Source organism: Trichosurus vulpecula, chromosome 4 (assembly GCF_011100635.1).
Source record: "Trichosurus vulpecula isolate mTriVul1 chromosome 4, mTriVul1.pri, whole genome shotgun sequence".
In the NCBI taxonomy this organism is placed as follows: Eukaryota; Metazoa; Chordata; class Mammalia; order Diprotodontia; family Phalangeridae; genus Trichosurus; species Trichosurus vulpecula.
The window spans coordinates 198,507,925-198,532,625 of NC_050576.1; the positions used below are offsets into that span (position 1 = coordinate 198,507,925).

The following is a 24,701-nucleotide window of genomic DNA, read 5'->3' on the forward strand; positions in this document are numbered from 1 at the left end:
GGGGTTGTAGAAGGGAGAGTCTGTTCTTTTGATCAAAATCATTCCAAGTACAGCAGTCTGAAAACTTTACTGCTGGGTGTGAGGAGTTTGTTTGTTCTAGCTCTGGAACCTTTAAAACAATGAAAATTTTGACTCAGCTTGTGAAAGAAAGTGATTATAATGTTCTACAACTGCACAGAAGTGATTTTCTTACAGTACATTATGTAATAACTACCTAGGCAAGTCAGAAAATGCTGCACATTTGTTGTGTGCCTAGAATCTTACTTGATGCTGAGTAGCAAACAAAAATACATCTATGTCTACGTAGCGACATCAGTATAGATATAGATATAACATATGGCTTCTATCTTCAACAAGTTCATTATTTTGATAGTAAGACAAGGTTTTTTTTTTTCCTACACATTAAACTGTTTTTGAACTTTAAAGGATATTATATAATGTGTTAAATTTGTGGTACAGACTAGTACAATAAGAGTTCAGTGCGGGCTGAAGTAAGCAAGGCTTCTTAGAGAAAATGGGGCTTTCAAGGTATCTGCTGTGGACAGAAACAGACAGATGGGAATAATCATGATGTATCTACAGGGTAGAAAGAAGAATGGCCTAGCTAGACTGCAGAGGAGTAATAGGAGAGAACGTTAGATAGAGAGAAGGGGGCTTTCCATGCCAGGTAGAGGAATTTGAATACATAACACCCCTGATTAAGACTTTGTACTGTTTGCTGATTGTCTTTTGAACCACACTAAGAGCAGTATTTCAGGAAAGCCCATTGACAATAATATATAGAATAAGTTAGAAAAAGGTGGTGGGAAATTTGGGATTTGGGAAAGGGAAGTGTAACTGGGGATAGTTTAATGTATTTGCTTTACCCCAGGTTTCACTAGATCCTTTCTGTTTCTACCACCAAAAGAAGTAAAACAGGAAGAAAAATCCTATTCATTGGCCCATTGAATTGTCCTCTCTATGTGAAAGAGATTAAAATTGTATGTAGGAACAGAGAGTGAAGTTCTTTGAAGACATTAAATGATGTTATTCCTAAGTAGTGTCCATTGTTTTATCTGCCATACTGTAGTATTTTGTTTCTTTAGCCCTCCTCTCATCACGGACTAATGTTTTCTAAAATGTTATAGGAACTACCCGATGTCCAGGAGCTGATTACTCAGGTGAAATCAGAAAAATACTCTCTACAGGCAGCTGCTATCTTAGGTAAGCATCTTATATCTCAAAGATTGTGTTGCAGAGTCTGTACTTTTCTTTTCTCTGCCCTTTTTCTTTCCAAAGTGTATCAGCATTGCCTCCTTGTTCTTCCTCTAAACTGCTTTTAGAAGGTAATAACTTATAGGTTCAGATTTTCTCACTGGTGATTCTTTGAAGCTATTTGAATGTACTTACTCTTGACTCTTCCCTGTTGAGCAGTAAGCCAGATGATTTAAAATAAGTGTTTTTAAGCTTTTTTGGTGTCATAGACCCCTTCTCAGAATAATGCTTTTAATTTACAAAGTAAATCACAGTAGTGATAGCATCATGTATGTAGCCTGTCAGTATTACCTCATTTGATCCTTGCAACAACCTTGGGAGGCAGGTGCTGTTACGATGCTATTATGAGACTAAACTGACAGCAGTGAAGTAACTCGCCTCCCATCACAGAGCTGGTGAGTGAGTGATTGAGGTCAGTTTGAGCCCAAGTCTTTCTGACTCCCAAGCCCAACAGTCCATCTACTGTACCACCTTGTTGCCCCAGGATACAAAGAAAACTAATTGTATTGAAATACAGTTATCAAAATATTCAAGAAATCAAAACAAAAAACCAAGCCTGGACCCCTAATTTAGAACGAGGAGGAGAGAAGTTGTTAGCTGATTTGTCTCACTCATTTAACAAACATTTATTAAGCTCCTTTTCTTAGTGTCACACCCCCACCCAGGCTGTTGCCAGCAATTCACACTTGCAAATTAGGTTCCCTAAAGAACAACTGCTATCTAAGGTATTCTGTGGTTCTGTATGCCTAAAACTGGAGCTCAAGAACTTCCACCAGGAAGCCAACCAGGAAATGCAATTAGCTCAAAGCAAAGGCGTTCACTAAGATGGCATAGTAGGAAGAGTACCTAGAAAATATATCTCCCCCCTTCCTTCTGTAACCCTGGGGCCTCCTGTCCCACTGATACACAGCTTCTAAGAAGACTGCAACAAGGTAGAGAGGAGGAGGCTTGCTTGTAGGAATATATGGCCAAGTAACTCCCATCTCTTGTACTTCAGAATCTCAGTTAGCCTTTCCCTTCTGATGTAGTTCTCAAGCTGCTCTCCTCTGGTTTTAGTGGCTCAGTTGAGCTTCTTGGGTCTGCTTCTATCTGCAGCTTGGCTGTTGACTGCTGGGACCAGTTCTTTATTGAATCCATAGTCAGCTCTCTTCTCTGCTGCCAGAGACCTCAGCCTTTGAAGCCACCTTCTGCCTGGAATGCTGCCTTTCTATGTTTGTCTCTCTAGAGGGCTTGTCTTTCTGCTCCCTGCCTTGAATTGATGGCTCTCAGAACTGTTAAGACTATCTCCAGGGTTTGGATTTTTCAAGGCCTCTAAGGTTATAGCCAGTCTTCTTCCAGCCAATGGCCAGCTGCCTGCCCTTTCAGTTGGTCCAGAAAATCCCTTCAGGACCTTTAGATGTGTTTTTGAACTTGGTAGCAAATTAACCACTGGTTACCTCTTCTAGGTGCCCCTACTTTCTGTGATTTCTACTAGCTGGAAGGAGGGGGGAGAGCTAGAGAACCAAATCCCTCCCACTATGTTAGGATATGGAGGAAGTACAAAGATAAGTCTAATATTTTTTTTCAAAGAAATGCTAGTTTCTCTTGGGCTAAATATATTTCCGAGTTTTGTCTTTATCCCAGAAGTAGAGCAAGGTCCTGGAGTACCAAAGGCTTACTGCCTTGGCCACGTGTGTGCCTTACCATCAGGACTTGGACCAACACCTCCCTCGTAGTCGATACCCTCTTATCTTGGGATTTAGAATTATAAGCTGTCTTAGTTCATATCACACATAAATGTCTTGGGTCTGTCTTGTATGTATATAACCTGTGCACTTTAAACTTTTATTGTTCCTCTCTGAATCTTTCAGATACAAATGACCCTCATGAAACAGAATGTCCTTCCCAAATCAAGGACAATAAGGTAAGTCTAGGCTTTGACACTCTGAGAGGAGCGGCGAGAGTCCAGACTTAATGAGACTAGCTACTTACTAAGTAGTACTAGGATATGAGATACCATTTTGTCACCCTTCACCAAAAGCCCTGAAATATCATTTCTATGATGTACATTTATTAAGTCTGTAGGCCAGTGGTCGCCAAGCTCTTTTTGATTGCACATACTTAACAGTAAAAATTTTTGAGCATGAACTTCCAATATATGCATCTTTGTTTATAAATTACATGCCTGTACTAGCATACAATATAAGAAATACAGAAATGAAAAGGCATGTGATAAAGATTAAATATATTTTTAAAATTTTATCAGTACAGAAACTTCCTTTTCAAAATGTTAATATTTATTAATATTTTGTTCATTATAGTTAGCAGTGCTATCGAATATGCTTCATTATTTTTGGAAAAATCACTATATTTGTAAAATCTCTGATTTCCTGGGGAGTAGAGTAAACCTGTAAATATTACTCAGTTAATTTGAGTATTGTAGTCATCATGAGAATGAATTTTTTAATTGAAAGATGATTAATACAGTGCCTGGCATGTAGTTTGTTTGGTTCATTGAATATAGTCAAGTGAATGGAACAGCTTTCACATTGCTCCCTGTGTAGATAATTCCCCCACACAATGCAAAAACAGTAAACAGAAGCAAATTGTCTCTATTTTCAACTCAGCGGAAAGTTTTCAGTACAAATCTATTCTTTCTTTACATAATTCTGCTTGATGGATGATATCATGCCCAATTTCCTATCCTTTTTTGGATGTTTTAATTGTGTTTTTGTTTGAGTGTGAGGGATAGCAGGAAGGCCAGTGTAACTGGGCTGTAGGGTGAAGAAAGGTAGATGGGGGCCACGGTATGAAGGGTTTTAAATTCTAAACAGCATAGTTTATATTTGATCCTAGAGGCAATAAGGAGCCACTGGAGTTTATTGAATAAAGCAGGAAACCAAATAGGATATTACGGTAATCCAGGCAACAGGTGATAAGGACTACAAACCTGGATGTGGATGGATGGATGGATGGATGGATGGATGGATGGATGGATGGATGGGTGAATATGAGAGGTACTGTAGAGATCTGGCAGGTGCTTGGCTCTGTGGGGTGAATAAAAATGAGTTGCCATGGATGTGAATCTATATGACTAAAAGGATAGTGATGCCTTCAACAGAACTAGGAAATGGGAAAGTTTGAAGAAAGATAGGTTTTGGGGAAAGACAATGTCATGAGATCTGCAGTGTTGAGCATAACCCAGCCATGTCTGTTTATCCTTTTCAAATCACCTTGTACTGTCCCAAAGCTATAAGGTGATATAGGGGGACAAGGGGAAGGCATTCTGGGTGGAGGGAGGAGTTTTCCCAGTGACAGCTGTGTAGGGTCATGGTTAGGCTATAACTGCCCTCCAGCCTGACCCTCCATTTCAAAGAAGGGCAGAGGCTGGCTGATTGTACAGTAGAAGGAAGGAATAGAGTTGGGTGGTAATTGGTGAAGGGTAGATATGATTGTATTGGACTGGCTCTTATGGGGAGGGTTGGATGTAAACCATCTTTCCACCCTAAATGATTTTTCAGCCATCTTGAGTTCATGCCAGGATCCTCTCTTTGAAGACCATTGCTCTAGACTATGCAATTCATAATAACACTTAGGATTTAATTTTTGTTTGATTTTCAGCCTCTGGTTGAACGATTTGACACTTTTTACCTGGATCCTTCTCTCGTCAGCAAGCAAGCCAACCTCGTTCACTTCCCACCAGGATTCAAACCCATCCCCTGCAAGCCCTTGTTCTTTGATCTGGCCCTCAATCACGTGGCTTTCCCACCCCTAGAGGACAAGGTGGAACAGAAGACCAAGAGCGGCCTGACTGGATATATTAAGGGCATCTTTGGATTCAGGAGCTAATTAATACTCTACAGTAGGAGATTTAGATTCTTACTCTGTATTGTGAGAAAGCTTCAGAATATTAAATTCAGTTCTGAAATTGCCCAGGGTGGGGGTCTTAACATCTTCCCTGTGTCCTCTGTGTGTATGCACTTGCATACTTAACCAGTATGTTAGAGGGAAACCATACTCTTTTCCTGCTCAGTGTGTGTGAGTTTATTCTGTCTCCTCTAAGACCTGGGTAGGGGACAATGCCATTCTGTCCCATGGATCTCTTGGAGCCTGTATTTCAATCATCGATGCTGTCACGGACCACATCTAGAATCGGCAGAATGGCTTTAAACCAGCCTGTCCTTCTGTGGGGATACTTGTTGAGCATCTAGAATCCTCGGATGACATTTATCATTACTATGAACATGTGTAAAATGTTGATCCTGCCTTACTTCTCAGTGATAAAGAGCTATAGCGTAAGAAAGGATCTTTATTTTTAAAGGAAATATGTTCTGAAGTGATGAAAACCAAACCTTGTATTAACAGGCAAAGGTAGTAGACACCGTACTACATTTTTATATAACCTAATTTAACGTTTAGTGGGATCTTCCTGAGATTAAACCTTGCTACTACCTTGATTTTTCTTTCCAGGGTGATACCCTATTGTGTATCTACCCTATCAAGGCCTACCTGGTAATTTTGCTATTGATGATGCTAGACAAGGATATATTAGAGGAGCTATATTTAAAAAGAAAAATTCTATCTTGGCATTTCTAGAGACAACTTACTGTTGTATTTGTCAGTGTTCTTCCTTACCTTTCCATTTTAAAATGGTGTTTCTTGCCTTGTCCATTTCAACATTCACAACAGAATTTCTCCTTTACCTCTTAATGTCACAGAAAGTTGCTCTGAATGGAGTTTTATTATCATAAGGATTAGAATTTTTAATGAGCCAGTGGTAAAGGCTTGTGCTACTGTGTTTAGTATTAAAGACATTCAAGAAAATAGATTTAGCACAGGAGCATTCTCTCCAGGTAGTGTAGTCAGCCTTTCACATAGTGTCACTGGATATCAAACAGATTTGTTACAAGAGGCTAAGACAGCCAAATGCAAGTGTATGTACATCTCCTGGTCATCGGATGCAATCAAGTTGTTCCTGTAGTTGGCTTTGTTGTGAATGGATTCAGGATCAGCGTTTTGCACAGAGCTGCTCATATTGATCCCTGGACTGTTTTATACAATGACATTTTAGATACCAAACAAAATGCTTCCACTGGGATAGGAAGTGGGGAATGAAATTTTCTGGTATTATAAGTTTGACATGCACTTTGTCCTAAGTGGGTGACTTTCATGTTCCTTTGATTCATTGTCTTCTAACCACTCTGGTACCATCAGCAGTAGGGTTTGACCCACCAAGAATTGTCCGTCTCCCAAAGTGGGGAGAAGAGCAGGGGTTGGGGGTGGGGGGAAAGAGAAACAATTTAGTCTCCATTTATATTTTAAAACAAATGCCTAGATCTGCTGGTGTTAATTTTCATTTTAATTAAATCTATGAGATGTACAGTTTGGGTGAAGGGGAACAGGGTTCCCAAGTAAGCAAGATTTAGTCTGAAGGAGCATATATTAACTGCTGTCTTTTAATTTTAATTTATCAAGTAATGAAATTTTAAATACATCATTTTGGGAAGGTAGTGATTTATCCCGATCTGTCTTTCTTAATGCCTGTTTGTTCTGTTTAGGAAAATGTTGAGTTGAGTCAGCTGATGGATTGGCCAAGCCCCTCTCTGACTGCTGTGCCTCCTGGCTTTTTCCTCCTTTCATGTATGTTGTTTTGATGTTTTGTCTCCTTTTCCAGTTTTACATTAAATCAAATGAGAGTTCTTTGTTTCCCTGTTTAAAATAAAACACTGGTCTGGTTGAGTTCTCTTCCTGGTTGCCCAATGGAGCACCTGTGCTTTTCACCATTAGCTATGAAGCACCAAATTGTCCAGCCTTCAGCAAAATACTGGGGACAGGAGCTACTTGGATGCTTCAACTTTTGAGTTTCATATCTTAAGATTACAACTTAGCATCAAGGCCTTCAAGCAAAACAACATCATGCCTGAACTTCAAGGTTATGTGTGTCCTCCTGAAAACTGATGACCATTAGCCTCTCTGAAAAGAAAACTATCTCAGGTTTGGCCTGCTCACTTCAGTAATTTACTGTTTTTTCCCCTAAAGATATGAATTTCTACCATCTTCGTTATCCCTAAATTTAATTTAGGGTAAATTTAGTAAATTGAAGGGCAGCTGGGTGGTGCAGTGGAGAGTGCCCTGCCTCCAGCCCTAGAGTCAGGAGCACTTGAGTTCAAATATGGCCTCAGACACTTACTAGCAGTGGCCCTGGGCAAGTCCCTTACCCCTGATTGCCTCAAAAAAAATTCTAAAACCCCAAACTAATTGAAAAGTTTCTATATAGGATATTGAATAAATTCAGTTCAATGAGCATTATTTTGTAAAGCATGAAATACCAGAGGCCCAGGAAAATACCCAAGGATAGAAAAGACATACTGGTTATACCTACAGAGGAGTAAAAACCATATTCGTCTCTAAAATGTTTCCGTTTTCATTCTAACTCACTACTGATCGGAAAAATGCAAATTAGAACAATTCTGAGGCACTACCGCATACCTGTTAGAAACGTAAATGACAAATATGGGAGGGAATGTGGGGAAAATTAGACATGAATGCACTGTTGGTGGAGTTGTGAACTGATTCAACCATTCTGCAGAGCCATTTGGAACTGTGCCCAAAGGGCTATAAAACCAGGCATTTCCTGTGACGTAGCAATGCCACTACTAGGTCTGTATCCCAAAAGAGAGAGAAAATGAAGGAAAAGGACCTACATGTACAAAAGTATAGCAGCTCTTCTCTGGGAGCAGAGGGTTAGAAGTCGAGGGGATGGGTGGACAAGTTGTGGTATGTGATTGTGATGCATATAGGAAATGGTAAGCGGGATGCTCTCAGAAAAACCTGGAAAGGCTTGCATGGGCTGAGGCAAAGTGAAATGTACTGTGTGTAAAGTAAGAGGATCAGCTGTGAAGGGTATAGTTATCCTCAGCAGTACAGTGATCCAAAACAACGCTGAAGGACTTAGGATGAAAAATGCCGTCCATCCCCAGGGACAGAACGGATGGCGTCTGAATATAGATTGGAGCATGAAATAAAATGTTTCCATTTTTAGAACAAAAATAATGGATTGGGAACAACGGAAACAATAAAAATCTAGGATCCCGGTCTCTGAGAAGCCTTTCTGTTCATGGGAGACCACCTTTGTGCTGCACGCTGGTGGATGGGACACATTGCACCAAGTGAAAGGCATGGAAACTGGTTCTCATTGCCAATACATTACTAGTGCTGAGTGCCCAGCCCAGCACTGTGCTAGTGGCCAAGGGGTGTGGAGGTCTGCATTAAACGTGATCCCAAGCAGATGATTAGTAAAGACCAAACAGATCTGAAACCAAAGGTCATGATTAAGGAGGGAAAAATTAATCTTAACATAAGTTATTGATCATTATCATGGGGCCTTTCTTTTCCTTGATATTCAACTATTGAGAATTGCTATAACTAGTTTCTCAGATGCCATCAATGAAGAGTTGTCCTGTACTGTGGCAAACTGGTTGTGATTTGGCAGAATGTGTTGTCCATGTTTCAAGACAGATGGCTTTATTCAGCTCAATTAACTTAATACCAGTTTTCATGTCCCAGAAGTCAGGGTTTTATGACCTTAATTTAAAAATAGGCCATGTTGCCCTTGGAGGTCTCCTTCCTCCCAAACGCACTGGCAAGAAGCAGTGCTTCTGAGAGACAGTAAGTCCATAGAGCTCAGCATAGTCAATCATTGTGTTTGGTAGGGGTTGGGGTATAGCAAGCAAAGTTATGAATAACCCAGAAATCACCCAGTATTTAGTCTTGAAGCTGAATTGTCTTTGTCTTTTTTCATATATTCCATCTGTACCTGAGTTTCATTTTTATTTACACATATGTGTGTGTGTGTGTGTATATACATACACACATATATACACCTCTAATAGTCACTAGAAAGCTTTGGATGATTCATTTATGCTGTTAATTATGTAAAATTTTTATTCTGACCCCCCTCAGTAGTTCTGGTTGGTTCTGTCTCAGCTCTGACCTCGGGTCAGATCGTACAGGCACAGCCCTAATTGTTAGACTTGTGACATTAGAGAGGAGTTGAGAAGAGGCTGCTAACTAGTTTTTATCCTCTTGTCACTGTGTTGAAATCTGCCTTTCTGCACCCTAAATCTCTGTGACTCTCTGTCCAAGGGTCATCCCTGCCCTCAAGTAGTTTCCCTTTCCTTCCCATCCTTACCAGCAGAAAGAGCCAAGATTTGGGAGTGACTGTTCAGTAGGGCCCTGGCTATTCTGAGCAAGACCAATTAGAGTGATGTGTAAGTCCAGCAGGCTCCCCCTCTAACATATCTTAATTATGTTCGAAATGTCTAGTTAAAACTAGAAATAAGACACATCAAGTAGGCCCTAAAAAAAAAAAAACTACTGAATTTCCTATTCTTCTGCCGAAGCTGAGGAGATGGGGAAAAGATGAAGTTTTAGTGTTTTTATAATTGTTTTAATGTTTATTTTAGCATATATTTCATTACTCTAACTGCTCTCAAATCTTGGGTACTTTAGATTTTCCCACTCCTTGTCTTGGGGTATTATGAGCTTAATTTTTCTCTCCATCTCAAATAGGATTACCTTGGAGTTACTCTGATTTGTTGATATGATTATTGTCAAGACCTCTTCTATAGTTTAAGAGGGAAACTAGCAATCTGGCTTTTGCATAACAAAGTTTCTAAATAGGGGAACTTCAGCCTTTGCCCTTCACGACAGGGAGTAGGAAGGAGGCCAGGACAGAGTCCCCTTGACCATGGAAGTTTGATCTGTTTTGTCTTCAGCAACTAGTTATCCTGGTGGCAATGGTCTAGATAGCAGGATAGGTCTAGAGAGCAGGCTTATGAAATCACCTTAGCCAGCAGGTTCTGGACTACAGTCCTCACAAAAAGAGGTTCTAAGGCTTAGAAAAAATGTGATTTAACTAGGAATTTTGGGACAAGTACTATAGACTTGCCAGGGTTGAAATGCTCCCTTTCTTGGGGGTGAGGAAAAGAAGCATGGTTTAAATGGGATACAAAAAAACTTTAGGAGCCTACGTCTGACATGCTTTCAGTTTGAGTATGCTACAGGTGGCTTTTGTGCAAGCTGCTTATGGTTCAGTAATGCCAGAAGGGTGACTCATTCTCACAGAAGGTCCAGTCTGTGTATTCATGCTCAATTTCGGTGGGAGGAGAAAGTAGTACCTCCCTCAACCCAGGAAAGGACAATGTGCTTGTAGTAGACTAGCCAGCAGGCCTCTTTCTTTCTCCTCCCTCTCCCCATCTCCCACCTAGTTTACCTCATTCCCTCTACATGTCTCGTCGGGTTCAGATCCCTGTGTAAGGTTAAAAGGTACAGAGCAACATGATGGTTTTCTCAGTTACATTTGATGAGAGGGCTCGGCATTGAGTTGGTAAGGAAACCACAGTTTCTTGGCTTTTGTCCTATGGTTTTCCCAGGGCAGTACTAGATCTTCCTCCACTACTTCCCTGGTTAGGCCCAGAGCCAAGGAACATTCCAACGTTATCCTCCCTAAAGCTGCCTTGCAGATTCTTCATGACTGTTCTAGGGGGGTGACGCCCAATTAACTCCTACCTGGCAGCAAATTACTTTCAGTTCAACAAATATTTGTTTTCTCTCCCACCATCTCCTTCCCCTGCACCCCAAAAAAAAATAGGGGGAAAAACCTCTTGTAACAAGTATGCATAGTCAAGCAAAACAAATATCCACATTAGCTATGTCCAAAGTATCTCCCGTTGGGTATCTAGAGCCCTTCATCCCCCTGGCATGAGATGGGTAGCATGCTTTGTCATCTGCCCCCTGAGATCGTGGCCATGGCACTGATGGGAGTTTGTAAGTCTTTAAAAGTTTTAGCTTTGCAATGCTATTTCATTGTACACACTGTTGTGGTTTTGCTCACTTTGCATCCATCTACAAGTCTTTCCAGATTGCTCTGAAACCTTCGCTTTTGTGATTTCTCACAGCACGATATTATTCTATTACAATATTACCATAAGTGGCTGTCATTCCCCAGTTGATGATGGGCACCGCCTTGGTTTCCAGTCTTTGCCACTACAAAAAGAGCTTCTATAGGTTTTTGTTTTTTGGTTTTTTTTTACACATGGGCCCTTCAGGGTGTAAGTCTAGTAATGATGTTGCTAGGTCAAAGTTTATTACCTTTGAGAGCATAGTTCCAAATTGCTTTCTAAAATAGCTGGACCTATTCACAGTTCCACCAATTGTGCACTAAGGAGCCTATTTTTCCACGGCCCCTCCAACATTTAACATTTTCCTCTTCTGTCAACTTTGCCAGTTTGATGGGTATGAGATAGGACAGAGGAGTCACAGAGTTAATTTGTATTTCTTTAGTAGTGGCTTGGAGCATTCTTAAATAGTAAATTGGCTCTGGATAGCCTTCTCCCTTCAAAGCCACTTTGAAGCTTCCACACTTTGTGGTCCAGTGTGCTGAAGTAGCAAGAGCCCCTTAAGGGTTCAGAGGAAATAATCTTTGAGGGAAATACATGGTCATCAGCAACCTTTGTACCTGAATAGAGGGTAAGTTTCCTAACCTGACAACAGTCTATAGCATGTTAAAGGTTACTGTTACTTATGAGAATTCTAGAAGCTTGGTACTTCTCTGCTACCATAGCAGTAGTAGTTTTTACCTATGCTGTAGGTACCAATTTCCTGGGAGGGATGATGAAACATGAATGGAGCCACTTGTCTTCAGCAAGGCTTTCCAAAGAAAGGGGACAAAGATCAGCCTTTGTACTGGATCTCATCCGTTCCACCTCTGTGCTCCCAAACTCATCTCATTCTTAGGGAAAGCCAGTGCTCCAGCCCTAACACACTTCTGCCCCCTCTCCAGTTTCCCCTCAGGGCCTGGGTTAGGGAAGAAGGAATGTATGTCTGAAGGTTAGCTGACCCTTCCATTGTGGAGGCAGAAAAAGGTGCTCAATGTCTGGGCCCCCTTGGTGAATGACTTCTACTGGCCTGTGTGGATGAGTCTGAAAGTGAGTGGGCAGAGTACGGCTGGTGGAATACAAACCCTGATACCATAAATAAACCAAGCCGTAAGTTCTACCATCAGCAGGGAGTCCAAGTCAGGATGTAATGACACCCTGTTAGCAAGACCGTTGAAATGCTGTCACTGCTTCTGCTCAGAGGCTGTCCTGTACTCCAGCCTTAACAGTTATGGAAACCCTTCATGACCTGGCCTGCCTCTTCTCTTTCTGACCTTGTTATACATAACTCCCCCTCTTACATTTCAGCCAAACCTCCCTCACACTTTTGGGTGTGAACATTTGGGTCTTGGGTACTATTCTTCATAACAGTGCACACCATCATCTCATTCTGCACCTTTGCCCCAGCTGTCTCCCAAGTCTAGAGTGATACGCTTTCCCACCTCACCCCCTGATTCTTAGAATCCCTTGTTTACTTCAAAACTCAGCTTAAGCATCACCTTTACTTGGTGCCTTTCCTGACTGTCCAACCACCAAGAAAAGGGCTGCCTTACATCTATTTTGGAAATACAATTGCCTTGAGTTCCCCATTCTGCTGTAGGATGCCATAGCTAATGGGTGTGGGAGGAGAAAGAAATTACCTCCCTGTCTTGCTGAACTTGACTGGAAGGGCAAGGGGATAAATGAAAAGCAAGTCCTTAGAGCTCAGACTTTCCATCAGAGCTAACTGTTGAGCTCACAGCAGAGTGGGGGTAGGTTGATTTTTATAGGCCCAAGAGCCTCAGCTGGCAGCCAGCCAATGAAAGTTCCCTGAGCCCTAAACCCATTGGCCAACAGTTGTTGGCTGAATGTTAATTAGGTTGTTCAGGAGCCATTTGGACCAAGGCCTGCCCTGATCTGCATCCTTTACCCTTGGGTTTTGTCTGTGAACTTTAGGGAATTTCAATTACTACTCTTCCCTCCTTAATGGGACAGCTAGGTGGTGTAGTAGAGTGCTGGGCCTAGAGTCTGGAAGAACTGAATTCAAATCCGGCCTCTGACACTCACTAGCTGTAGGATCTTGGATAAGTCACTGAACGAGCTGTATAGTCCTGGGTATGTTACCTCATCTGTAAAATAAAGATCATGATGGCACCTGCCTCCAAGGGTTGTAAGGATCACATGAGAAAACATTTATAAAGCGCTTAGTACAGTGCCTGGCACATAGGAAGCTCTGTATGAATGTTAGCCGTCAATGTTATTGCTATTGTCAGTCTCTATGGTATCCAGGATTGTGGGTATAAACAGGCAGTTTTCCCCATCTTTTTTTTTAACAATTTTGATTAGATGTGCTAGATATTTGGTAAATATATATGTGTGTGTGTGTGTGTGTACGCAAATACATATATAGATACATGCATTACATATACATACCCGCACAAGTCTTTGTGTGTGTGTATGTGTGTGTATGTGTAGACACGGTTTCCCTGTCTCACTCAGACTAGGAAGTGCAATGGTGTATCAGGAGGGCCGAGTTTATAATCTCAAAGAGGATCATAAACATGTCTGAAAGGTTCGGAATCGCCGGATAGAAGAAACTCTCAAAGTAGAAGGCAGAAGAATCAAAACATTTATTTAGGCTCAACAGTAACCAACCCATGAACCAGCAACCCCATTTTGATATGTTGGTCATAATCTTCCAGGCCCAATAGGTACGCCTTGAAAGAGTAACCAGGAGGCTACAGAGAAACATGATTGCGTAAAGCAAAATCATGTTTCCCCCTTTTATGGTAATAAGATTACCCACTGGACTGAAGTCTTTGTTCAGCTTCCTCCCGTAGATCAGCTCTGCTACTGGCAGCTCCTGCCTCAGCTGTGTCTGTGTCTGAAAACTGAAACTGACGTAACTCACAATGTAACTGCCGCTGTAACTGACGAGGTAACTGTCGTAACTGTCGCTGGCTCCAACCGGAAAAGGAAAGAGGAGAATCTTCAAGCTGTCCTCTCCCCTCTTATAGGGTTTTTGACATCATCAAGCTCCGCCCAAATGACCAGGGCCGATTGGTTCCTGAGTTGGCTCCTCCCCCTAGGGTAGACCAGGTTCTGGAGCTAACACCTCCCCTCAGCCAGCCCCATGACTCATCACACAGGAAGTTCTGGTCCTGCCCCGGAAGAGCAAGCCCCAGCGTCCAGGGAAGCTCAATGAGGTAAACTGAGTCATTCAAAGAAAACAAAAGCCATTATGGCTACATTCCACCCCTTGTTATAGGATACATAATCTAATCAGCCATGTATCCTAGAACATACATTGTGATCCAATTACAAAGGAAACTAAAACATATCATTCATTATAAAGCAAAACATATCATTCAGTGACATTCCCAAACATTGGTTAACGATTCAAATGTGATCCACCCCTAGATCCCAGCAAGATAATCTCTTCAATCAATCATCCCCAAAATAATTATTAATAATTCAAATGTCCACCCCTAAATCCTTGTATCCATTACATAGGATCAATAATATCATAACAATAAAACAACACAGCAAGGATAACACAAAATAAGTAAACAGAACACTATCATCATTTCCACCCCCCTTGAACGATTGGGGCTCAAAATCTTGGGGTGAGGGGTGAAGGTCTCATTTTCCATAGCTTCTTCATGCTGAAATTGGATGTAGAGATGGCCCTGCCCCCAAAAAGTCCCATTCCAGAGGTCATTTCTTTAACGAGCTGGCAGGAATTCCAAGAATGCTACATGCTTAGGCAGTCACCGGAAAGTGCAGGGTGCTTAAGCCTGAAGGAAACAAAACTAGCAACAAGGTTAGCCAAAACAAAGGACAGAAAGAATAGACAAGTATGGACTATAATTCTTCAAATAAAATCATCTCAAGTTTGGTTGAGATTTTAGTTATGCAAAGATCCAACATCAGAGCCAAACTCAGGTGGGAAATGTTTCTTTTCAAAAGGAACATAATGAGGAAGCCAAGAGGATCCCACCCTAGATATAGACTAAGATTGTCCTCCCAGCCTTTCCCCAAATGTACAAGTTTTCATCCGTTAATCACACAAGGTCACCTTCAGTCTGAGTGGCTTGTAGGCTTGCAGGAGCAGTTCTTATTTCCCTATTTCTCGTGTTATCAAGTCCTCTATACATTCTGTATAATTCATTGGTTGGAATTCCATCTATCATTTCAAAACCTACCCCTGCTCTCAATAAAGTAGTAAACATTTCTTTCCTTGTTACTCTCCTTTGGCGCCAAGTTTGCTGGTTATTCACCCTTCTCTCTCGAGGAGATCTATCCCTTCCCCAGTCACCTAAGTCATATAACTGTAAAATCTTATTTATCACTGTTGTAAGACGGCTCCCTACTTCTCCAAGTAATAAATTCAAAATTAGTTGTTTATAAGCAGGGGGAGCTGTCCTAATTATTAAATTCCTATGAGACAGTCCCATTGGATCATTGTAATATTTGTCTGCAGTTCCTGTCATAATGGCAGTCTTCATTACCTCCTCCTTTAGTCTCATGATACAATCTCTAAGTGAATACCAGGGTCTGTGCTCAGTGGGCCACATAGAATCAGTATCATATCTCTTATTGCATCCCACAGCGGCTAATGCCAACAGAGTAGTCCTGCTATCACCATCTCCTTGCTGATGATGTTCCCTAAAAGCTTGTTGAACTAGAGGATCATGGCTGATACCTATGAATCTCATGCAGTCTGTCCCATCTACTGATATTCCACCGGCCCCTTGATCACTGAGTCTTACCATCCAAGATATCAATGGTTCTCCTATTCTTTGGCTGAATCTACTCAAAATATCTGTGACCTCTTGCGGTGAGAAATCTTCCTGAATTTCCCTTGTAACTGAATCTTCACCTCGGGTTTCTGTCTTCCTCCTTTGTATGGGTCGAGCCCTTGTCTGATCATTTAACCATCTCCTATTCTCTATGTGAGGCACATCCTGAACCCCAGTAGTGTTTTGTGCCTCAGCCGGCTCTTTCTGGGCTGGGTTGAAATGCACTCTGGGCTTTTTTGGTCTCCTGTTGCTCTTAGCCACATTAATAGAAAAGTTCTCATTTGAGTCAGTTTGGTCTCCTGCTATCTGAGATTCCTCTTCTTCCTGTGGGGTAGGAGTGCCCCTATGTCTTTCACTTAATCTCAATCTTTCGTATACTAGCCGGTAGGCTGATAACACTATCCAGCTTTGCCTAGATAGTGATGCCCCTGACTGAATCCCAACTTCTCGTAAACACTTTTCCAAATCCCTAGGATCTCCTTTCCGTAGCCTTGGTTCCCAGTTTTCACAGGGTCCAGCTTTTTTAGCCAATTCTTTTGCTAGGGAGGAATAAAATGGATCCTCCCATCCTGGGATATTTATCTCTTCCTCTGGAATTGTTCTGCTTCTAAATAGAGATCTTATACCTAGCGATCCTGTTCGTGACGCCAAATGTATCAGGAGGGCCGAGTTTATAATCTCAAAGAGGATCATAAACATGTCTGAAAGGTTCGGAATCGCCGGATAGAAGAAACTCTCAAAGTAGAAGGCAGAAGAATCAAAACATTTATTTAGGCTCAACAGTAACCAACCCATGAACCAGCAACCCCATTTTGATATGTTGGTCATAATCTTCCAGGCCCAATAGGTACGCCTTGAAAGAGTAACCAGGAGGCTACAGAGAAACATGATTGCGTAAAGCAAAATCATGTTTCCCCCTTTTATGGTAATAAGATTACCCACTGGACTGAAGTCTTTGTTCAGCTTCCTCCCGTAGATCAGCTCTGCTACTGGCAGCTCCTGCCTCAGCTGTGTCTGTGTCTGAAAACTGAAACTGACGTAACTCACGATGTAACTGCCGCTGTAACTGACGAGGTAACTGTCGTAACTGTCGCTGGCTCCAACCGGAAAAGGAAAGAGGAGAATCTTCAAGCTGTCCTCTCCCCTCTTATAGGGTTTTTGACATCATCAAGCTCCGCCCAAATGACCAGGGCCGATTGGTTCCTGAGTTGGCTCCTCCCCCTAGGGTAGACCAGGTTCTGGAGCTAACACCTCCCCTCAGCCAGCCCCATGACTCATCACACAGGAAGTTCTGGTCCTGCCCCGGAAGAGCAAGCCCCAGCGTCCAGGGAAGCTCAATGAGGTAAACTGAGTCATTCAAAGAAAACAAAAGCCATTATGGCTACAAATGGCCATTGACAGCCCAATCTCACTGCTGATTGGCAGGAAGCTTTTACCTACTCTGGGGTAGGATACCCTCCCCACATGGATACACACTTGGTTCAGACATCCAGTAGGTTTTAGCCCTACTGAAGCTCAGCACTCCCAAACTCAAGCAATCTACTAACTTCAGCCTTCCCTAGTAACAGGTACGTGCCAACATGCCTTGGCCAGTAAATATATTCAAACCCTCTTTGGTTTACAACATCCTTTGTTAACAGTCCATGAGCCAACAGTCCAAATCCATTCTCAAGTACCACTGACTTGGCCTGCTATTCACTCGCTCAAATCAATTTTCCATTTAATCATCCCTTGACCAGTGGTTAACTGAGAAAAACTTAACTTGTACCCCTGTGGCCTCCAGTTTCTTGCTCCAGGTTTCATAATCATTGGTGATGCTTTTTAGATTCTTCTGACAGTAACACTTGTGCTCATGAAATCCTCAGAAGTGAATAGTAGTCATTCATTTTTGTAAGTCTTGCCTCTTCTGGGGATTAGTTCATTTGATTCAAAAAATGAGAGGAAAACCAAATGACTAAAATTTAAAAATGGAAAAGGTGAAATTGCAACAAATGAAGTAGAAATAAAAGAAATTACTAGAAAATATAGTGCCCAACTATATGGCAACGAAACTTAGAAATAGATGAATACTTAAAAAAATATAAAATACCCAGGTTACAGGATAAGAAATAGACAATTGAAACACCTAATCTTTGGAAACAAGGGATAAATAAGTTCCAAAGTGGGGAAAATCAGGCCCACATAGATTTGCAAAAGCACTCTATCAAACATTCGAAGAATGAATAACTCCAATACTATATAAAGAATTTGCAAAAATAGAGAAAGAAGACATCTATCAAATTTCTTCTGTGAAACAAATTTGGTCCTGATCACCAAACTAGAGAGGAGCCAACCAATAAGCACTTTTAAGCACTTACTATGTTCCAGTTAACATGGCATGAACTGAATATACTCAAAGCTAGAAGTGAAAGTGTCTGGCCTCAAGAAGCTCGTGTTCTAATGGTGGAGACAAACAAATATATGTTGAATAAGACTGTAATCCTTGACACCAGTCAGGTACTGATCTCTGCCAAGGAAAAACAATCCTGGATGCTACCCGGTATCAGTTCTTACCAAGGAGAGCTAAATACCCGAGATGAAGCCTGTGTGTCAGGTTGGACTTTGGGGGTTTGTTCCACAAACAAAAGGAGGGTTATGTTTTAAAGGGACAGGTTGGTTTTCTCCCTACTCTGAGAGAATGAATATCTGAACTGGGCAGGCATAATTGTTTTCTCCATATGTTGTGAGGGACTCTATTGTGAGATCGAGTTCTTTAACTCTGAGGGGAGGACAACGAGCTGGAGTGGCTAGAGGAAAGCTTAGTTTCTCCTCCTCCTCTTCTTCCTTCTCATTGTTTGGAGGGAAGTGCTATAGTGATGCCTGCTTTGGCAACATCCACCAGAAAAAATGAGACTGAGTATTGTAGCTTGAGCCCTAGTGGCCAAACCTCTGCTCATGAGGTGGTACAGAACAGTCCCCCCAAAACCTGGGGTGCATTCTCCCACAAATGTCCATGGGGAGAGTAAAATACAATGGCAATGAGGCTCACTTGTAGAGAACCTATAGGAGCCAAGAAAGGAGTATCTGTGTCCTGGAAATCCTCCCAATGTTTCCCTTAAGTGTAGCTCTCTGCTGGGCTCAGAGGGCCTGTGCCTTTCTTGTTGGAGCCCACAGACAGCATTTCTCTGCCACAAAGGAGACTGACCATCACTCCCTGGCTGTCACTCTCCCTTGCCCCATCTGTCCTCTGTGTGTCTCTGCTCCAGATGATCCCTTAACACTCTGCCAGTGGATACTACTACTAGCTCTGCTGTCCTGATTGTTGATGTAACTTCCAGGTGTTCTGAACTCACAAGGTCTTCAAGACACAGCCATCTTGAGATAGTCAGCCTAAGATCAGCAAAGAACAAACACAAAGAGAAGCAGGCAGCTATGCATGCATAACTGCCGTGGCCAAGTCAATTCTGGATCAGTAGCTAAATAGAGGAGTTCTTGTCATCACATAGTAAAAACCATTCAGTCACACAAGACCTAATTTGGGAAGTAGGCCCCCAAAGTTCTACATGATGGACTGAAGCCAGGAAAGGAATGTCTAGGCATGCTCTGTCTAACCCAGCAGGTAAAGCAAATCCACACATGCCCCGTGCCTATTGCCGTAGAATTTAGTGAGAGATAAAGATAGGGGAGACAGAAATGTTTTCCGACAGCAGTGAAGAAGTCATTATAGAAAGAGAGGTTGGAGTGTATGGGTGATAGTGAGAACAATTGGCTGGAGAAGACAGAAAAGGATGGGAGCAAGAGTACATACAGAAGTTGGCTTTGTTGACAAGCGTCAGCCCTGCATCAGAGATAGGAGAAAAGGAAGAAATGGTGAAGGGTGATGATTAGGAAGAAGAGAAGGGGAGAAGAGAAGATTAGGAAGATGAGAAGGGGAGAAGAGGGAGTTCTTGGCAGAGAAAGAAAAGTATAGACATCTGAATGTACCCATATATTAATGAATATCATACAAAAATGTTGAATAAAGCGTTGTTAAAGAGGGCACATGGACATATTCAAAAGATTACCCACCAATATCAGGCTGAATTTAGACCAAATTTGCGGGATGAGTTCAACATTACAAAAACTATAAATACAATATAAATAAATATAATAAAAACAACGAAAACAAAAATCACATTATGTCAATAGATGCAGAAATAACTTTTAATTAAATACATACATGCTAAAAAACCAAACACTAAAATAGAGCAATAAGCAAATCTTTCCTTAATATGGTAAATAATTACGTAAAACCAAAACCTAGCATTATCTATAATGGAGAAATATTAGAAGACAATCCAACAAGACAAAAGTTAAAGCAAAGAAGTAGTGTTGCCACCATTTGATATAGTTCTGGAAACGCTAACCATAGCAATTATAATTCTAGAACAAAGAAATTAAATAAATATAAGCAAAGAGGAAATAAACTTAGTAGATATATGATAATTCACTTAGAACATTGGAGATTCAAACAAAAAATATTTCAAACAATAACCTTAGCAAATTAGCAGGAAAAAAAATAAACCCACACAATAATCAGCCTTGATATATATATATGTATGAATGAGTTTTCTATGTATAGAAAAGTGGGCTATCCCACGTGTAGAATAGGAGTGTCTGTGTAGCTTGAAGGGAAGCAGAAGAGACATCTCTAGCCCCTTGTCCTCCACCTACCCTTCTCCAAGGAAGGATTTTATTGCTGCCAGGAAGAGGACCAGGAAGTTGGGGCTAGAGGCTCATCTGTCTCCTCAGAGAGAATGTGTACTGGGCCAGAATTATACCTATATGCCCCCTTAGGATATTATCATTTTAGGGGAAAAGATCAGATTCAATCCAACTTTTAATCACTATGTCATTATTGAAAGGAAGGAGGTCTCCAAGCTTTATATCCAAAACTTGTCTCCTTTCCCACCAAATACCAGTTCCACAATGAACATACATAATATACAGCAAAGAAATCCACTTATCAAATTGTAGCAAAACAGAAATCAGAGAAGGTGTATATAGAAGAATATATACCAGACAATACAGAGGCAAGGAGCTCTCCCACTGAGAATGAGGTAACCCAGCTCAAACAAGAGAGAGTCCTAAATCTCACCCAAAGGGAAACTCCCCAAAGTTTCTAACAAGCTGGGGAAAGGAACATGATAGAGACTGCCTGCTCCTTTTATGTCTTCCCAGAATCTTTTCCTTCAGCAACCTGAAGTGAAGCTGGCCTCTTCCATCTTCCCTCTCAAAGCTGGAAGCCAGAAGTGCCTAAAGTGATTTTAAGTTTGCAGAAGAAGAGACAAGAACTGAAACTCTCCCACTCTCAACAACTCCATTTCACTTCTCATGCAGGGCAGGGCATTCATCTCCACCAACAGGAGAGAATGCTTTGGGCTTTGGGATAGGGGTTACACACTAACAAAACTTAGCAGCAACAGACAGAAAAAGAAATTCCATTAAAAATAACCATGGGATTATAAAATATCTGGGAATCCACATACCAATATATGATTGAGACTTTTATGAATATAATTTCAAAATAGTTTTTGCAGAAATAAAGGAAAACAAATAATTAGATATTAATTATCCATTCTTGATCCATGCCAATATAATAGACATAAGAATACATTAATTTACAGGTATAGTGACATAGCGATCAAATGCCAAAGAGTTGCTTTATAGAATTAGACAAAATAATAACAAATTTCATCTGGAGGGTCAAGAATCTTAAGGTAAGTAATGAAAAGAAAGGCATGAAGAGGATCTAGCATCACCAGATCTCAAGCTATGCTATAAAGTAGTAATCTTCAAAACTACTTGGTACTGGTTAAAAGTTGACCAATGGAACAGACTAGGTAAAAAAGGCACAGTAGCAATCAAACCTACTTCCACAGTGTTCAATAAACTCAAGAACATCACCTGCTAGGGTAAGGATTCTGTACTTGACAAAAATTGCTGGGAAAACTGGAAAGCAGTCTGGCAGAAATTAGAGCTAGACCAACAACTTACACCACATGGCATAGGATCCAAATGCATATACAACCTAAATATAAAAGGTTATAACAACATAGAGAAGAAAGGAAGGGGGGAATAGAAATCAACAGAGAAGATAAGAGGGACAATTCTGATTACATAAAATTGAAAAGTTATCAATATAATGTCAATAGAATCAACAATATCAAAATGATATCAATAGAAGAAAATAAAATGGGGGACAATTTTTGCAGTGAATTTTGCTGATAAACATCTGACATTCAAAATTTATAAGAAGCTAATAAAGTATTTAAGAAGTGTTTCTAAAAAGAGGAAAACAAGCTATGAACAGCTGTATGGGGAAAAAATGCTTCAAGCCTCTAACAAGAGAAATTCTAATTTTAAAAATCCTGAGGTTTCACTTCACACTCATCAGATTGGAAAAGATGACCAAGAAGAGGAAACTGGGCGTATGACATTAGATGAATCATCTACGCTCTCGGTGCTCTGGACCCAAAGACTCTAAGTTTTTGAGAAGATGCCAACCTTCCTTGGTAAAAGGAATTTCCTTAGCTTGTAAATCCCCTATACCAGGGAAGACAGAAGTCCAATCCCTATTCTCTGTGCTAAGCACTGGAAATACAGATGGAAAAGCAAGACAGTTTTTGCTCTCAAGGGACTCACATTCGTTGGTCCAGGCTGATGGTGGGGAGGTTGGGTTCCCTCTCCATAGAGTTTGCAATGAGAGAAGACTATATAAGCATAAAGGGAGCAGGCATCTCATGAACCTCCCTCCTTTCTGAGTGAGGCAGGGGAAAGTTGAAGGGGAAACGTAAATGAAGTAAACAGAAAACTGGATGAAGAGAAGAAGAGGGAAGAGAAGTCTTTAAGGAGAGGATGGAGTCAAAGAGGGAATAATCACAGGCAAAAAAAATACCCTTCAACTATGGAGGGCTGATTACAAAGGTGCAAGAAAAGGTGAGGGAGAGATGGAGGAAAAGGGAGGAGGAAGAGGAGGAGTTTGAGGTTTAGTGAAGAAGGAGAGGAAAGAGGTTGGGACTGAGAGAGTTCTAACTATAGATGGATTATTACTAGATGGATCCAACTATAGGTGGATCATTCCTTTTCTTTCCCAATTTTCTTGTTCCCTATAAAGAAGAGGTGGGGGACAAAGAGAAGAAACATCATATGACACGATGGAGTTAAAAATAAACCTAATGACCAAAATGGTGAAAATTGACGGGATTCATTTGTTGTTGTTTGTCCTTCACTCTTGAAGAGGACCAGTGACATGAGGGTGATATCTTGCTCATGAATTGGACTTAAGTGAGGCAGAGCTGCACAATCACCAGCCACTCTCTTTTCCAGAGATCACCCAAGTCCAGTGGCAGGACAAAAGTCAAGGTGACTGATGATGGCCCAGGATGCAATGGGTGACCTTGGCCTTTCTGAATTAAGGTCTTTCCCAGGTCTCAGTTTGTTTGAGGCAACACCCATCCAATGACTAAGGGCTAAGTAAGAACAGAGACAAAAGAATTTACCCACAAAAGGGAGGAGGGTGGCAGGATGTATCAGAAAGCAAAACCCAACAATATTTGTTTATAAGACACACTTAAAATGTAAAGATTCACACAGCTCAAATGGGCTGCAGTAGAATCTGCAACTCATCAGGTGGATCCAAAAAAGAAGCAATAGCCCTCGTAAACTCAGACAAGGCAATATGAAAATAAAACAGAGATAATGATAAAAGAAAGAAAACAAAAGAGATAATGTTTAAAGGTATGAAACAATATCAATACTAAAAGTATATACAATGAATGGCAGAGCGTTTAAATCAGTAGTTATCCTGTTCTGTGTCATGGACCCCTTTGGCTGTCTGGTGAGGTCTACAGGACCGTTCTCAGAATATATTTTTTAAATTTATAATTGTAGGAAAGGCTTAATTTCAACTAGAAGTTAATGAAAATAAAGATGTAATGTGTTTTCCAACCAGCTGCACAGAAGCCCTGAAATCTAGTCATGGACCTCTTACAGATCTGTGGACCCTGGGTTAAGAATCCCTGATTTAAGTACTTAGAAGAAAAGATAATCAAACTACAAGGAGAACTAGGTAGTACCTTGCACCTTAGGGCATACCCCCCAAATCACATAGTGGATGTGGCTAGAGTATATGTGTGAAGGGACACACACTTAGGAAGTATCCATGGTCCAGGTACATGTGGGAAAAGAGCAATTCACATGTCTGAGGCTTAAGAAAACTGATGTAGAAGTAATGATATTAATCTTCTCCCACCAGGCATTTCCCATTGGTCTTGTAGTCTTCACTATATGCTATTTGATAGAAGCATAGTCTCTGTTGGATACAACTTGATTGGATAAATAATCTCTGCCAGTTTTTGCCTACTTAGATGCATAGTCTCTACCAGACATTGTTCTGCTGGATATGTAGTCTCTATTAGATGTTATTCTGCCTGATATTATTTACTAGATGCTTCTGTGCTGTTTTTGTTATTAAGGTAGTCTATTATGTTTACAATTTTCCTAATGTTGAGCCATCTCAGCAATACTCTTATAAATCCAACTTGGTCAATACATTGCTGTAATGTCTTTGTTAATATTATTTTTGCATTTATATTTATTAGAGATATTGGTCTATAATGTTCTCTCTCTGCTTTATCTCCCCCTAGTTTAGGTATTAGGACCATATTTATTTCATAGAAGAATTCTGATAAGATTTGTTCCTTCTCTATTTTTGCAAAAGAAAAAAAGG

General features: G+C 40.9%; 1 protein-coding gene across 1 annotated transcript in view; it reads left to right on the forward strand.

Moving 5' to 3' along the window:
• Positions 1–6,972, forward strand: part of SRP68 (signal recognition particle 68) — a 52,205-nt gene extending 45,233 nt beyond the window's left edge. The window contains exons 14-16 of the mRNA XM_036755295.1: positions 1,128–1,203; positions 3,105–3,157; positions 4,855–6,972. Coding sequence (XP_036611190.1) covers positions 1,128–1,203; positions 3,105–3,157; positions 4,855–5,082 — 357 coding nt within the window. The 3' untranslated portion in view covers positions 5,083–6,972. The remainder of the gene's footprint in view (positions 1–1,127; positions 1,204–3,104; positions 3,158–4,854) is intronic.
• Positions 6,973–24,701: the final 17,729 nt, after the last annotated feature.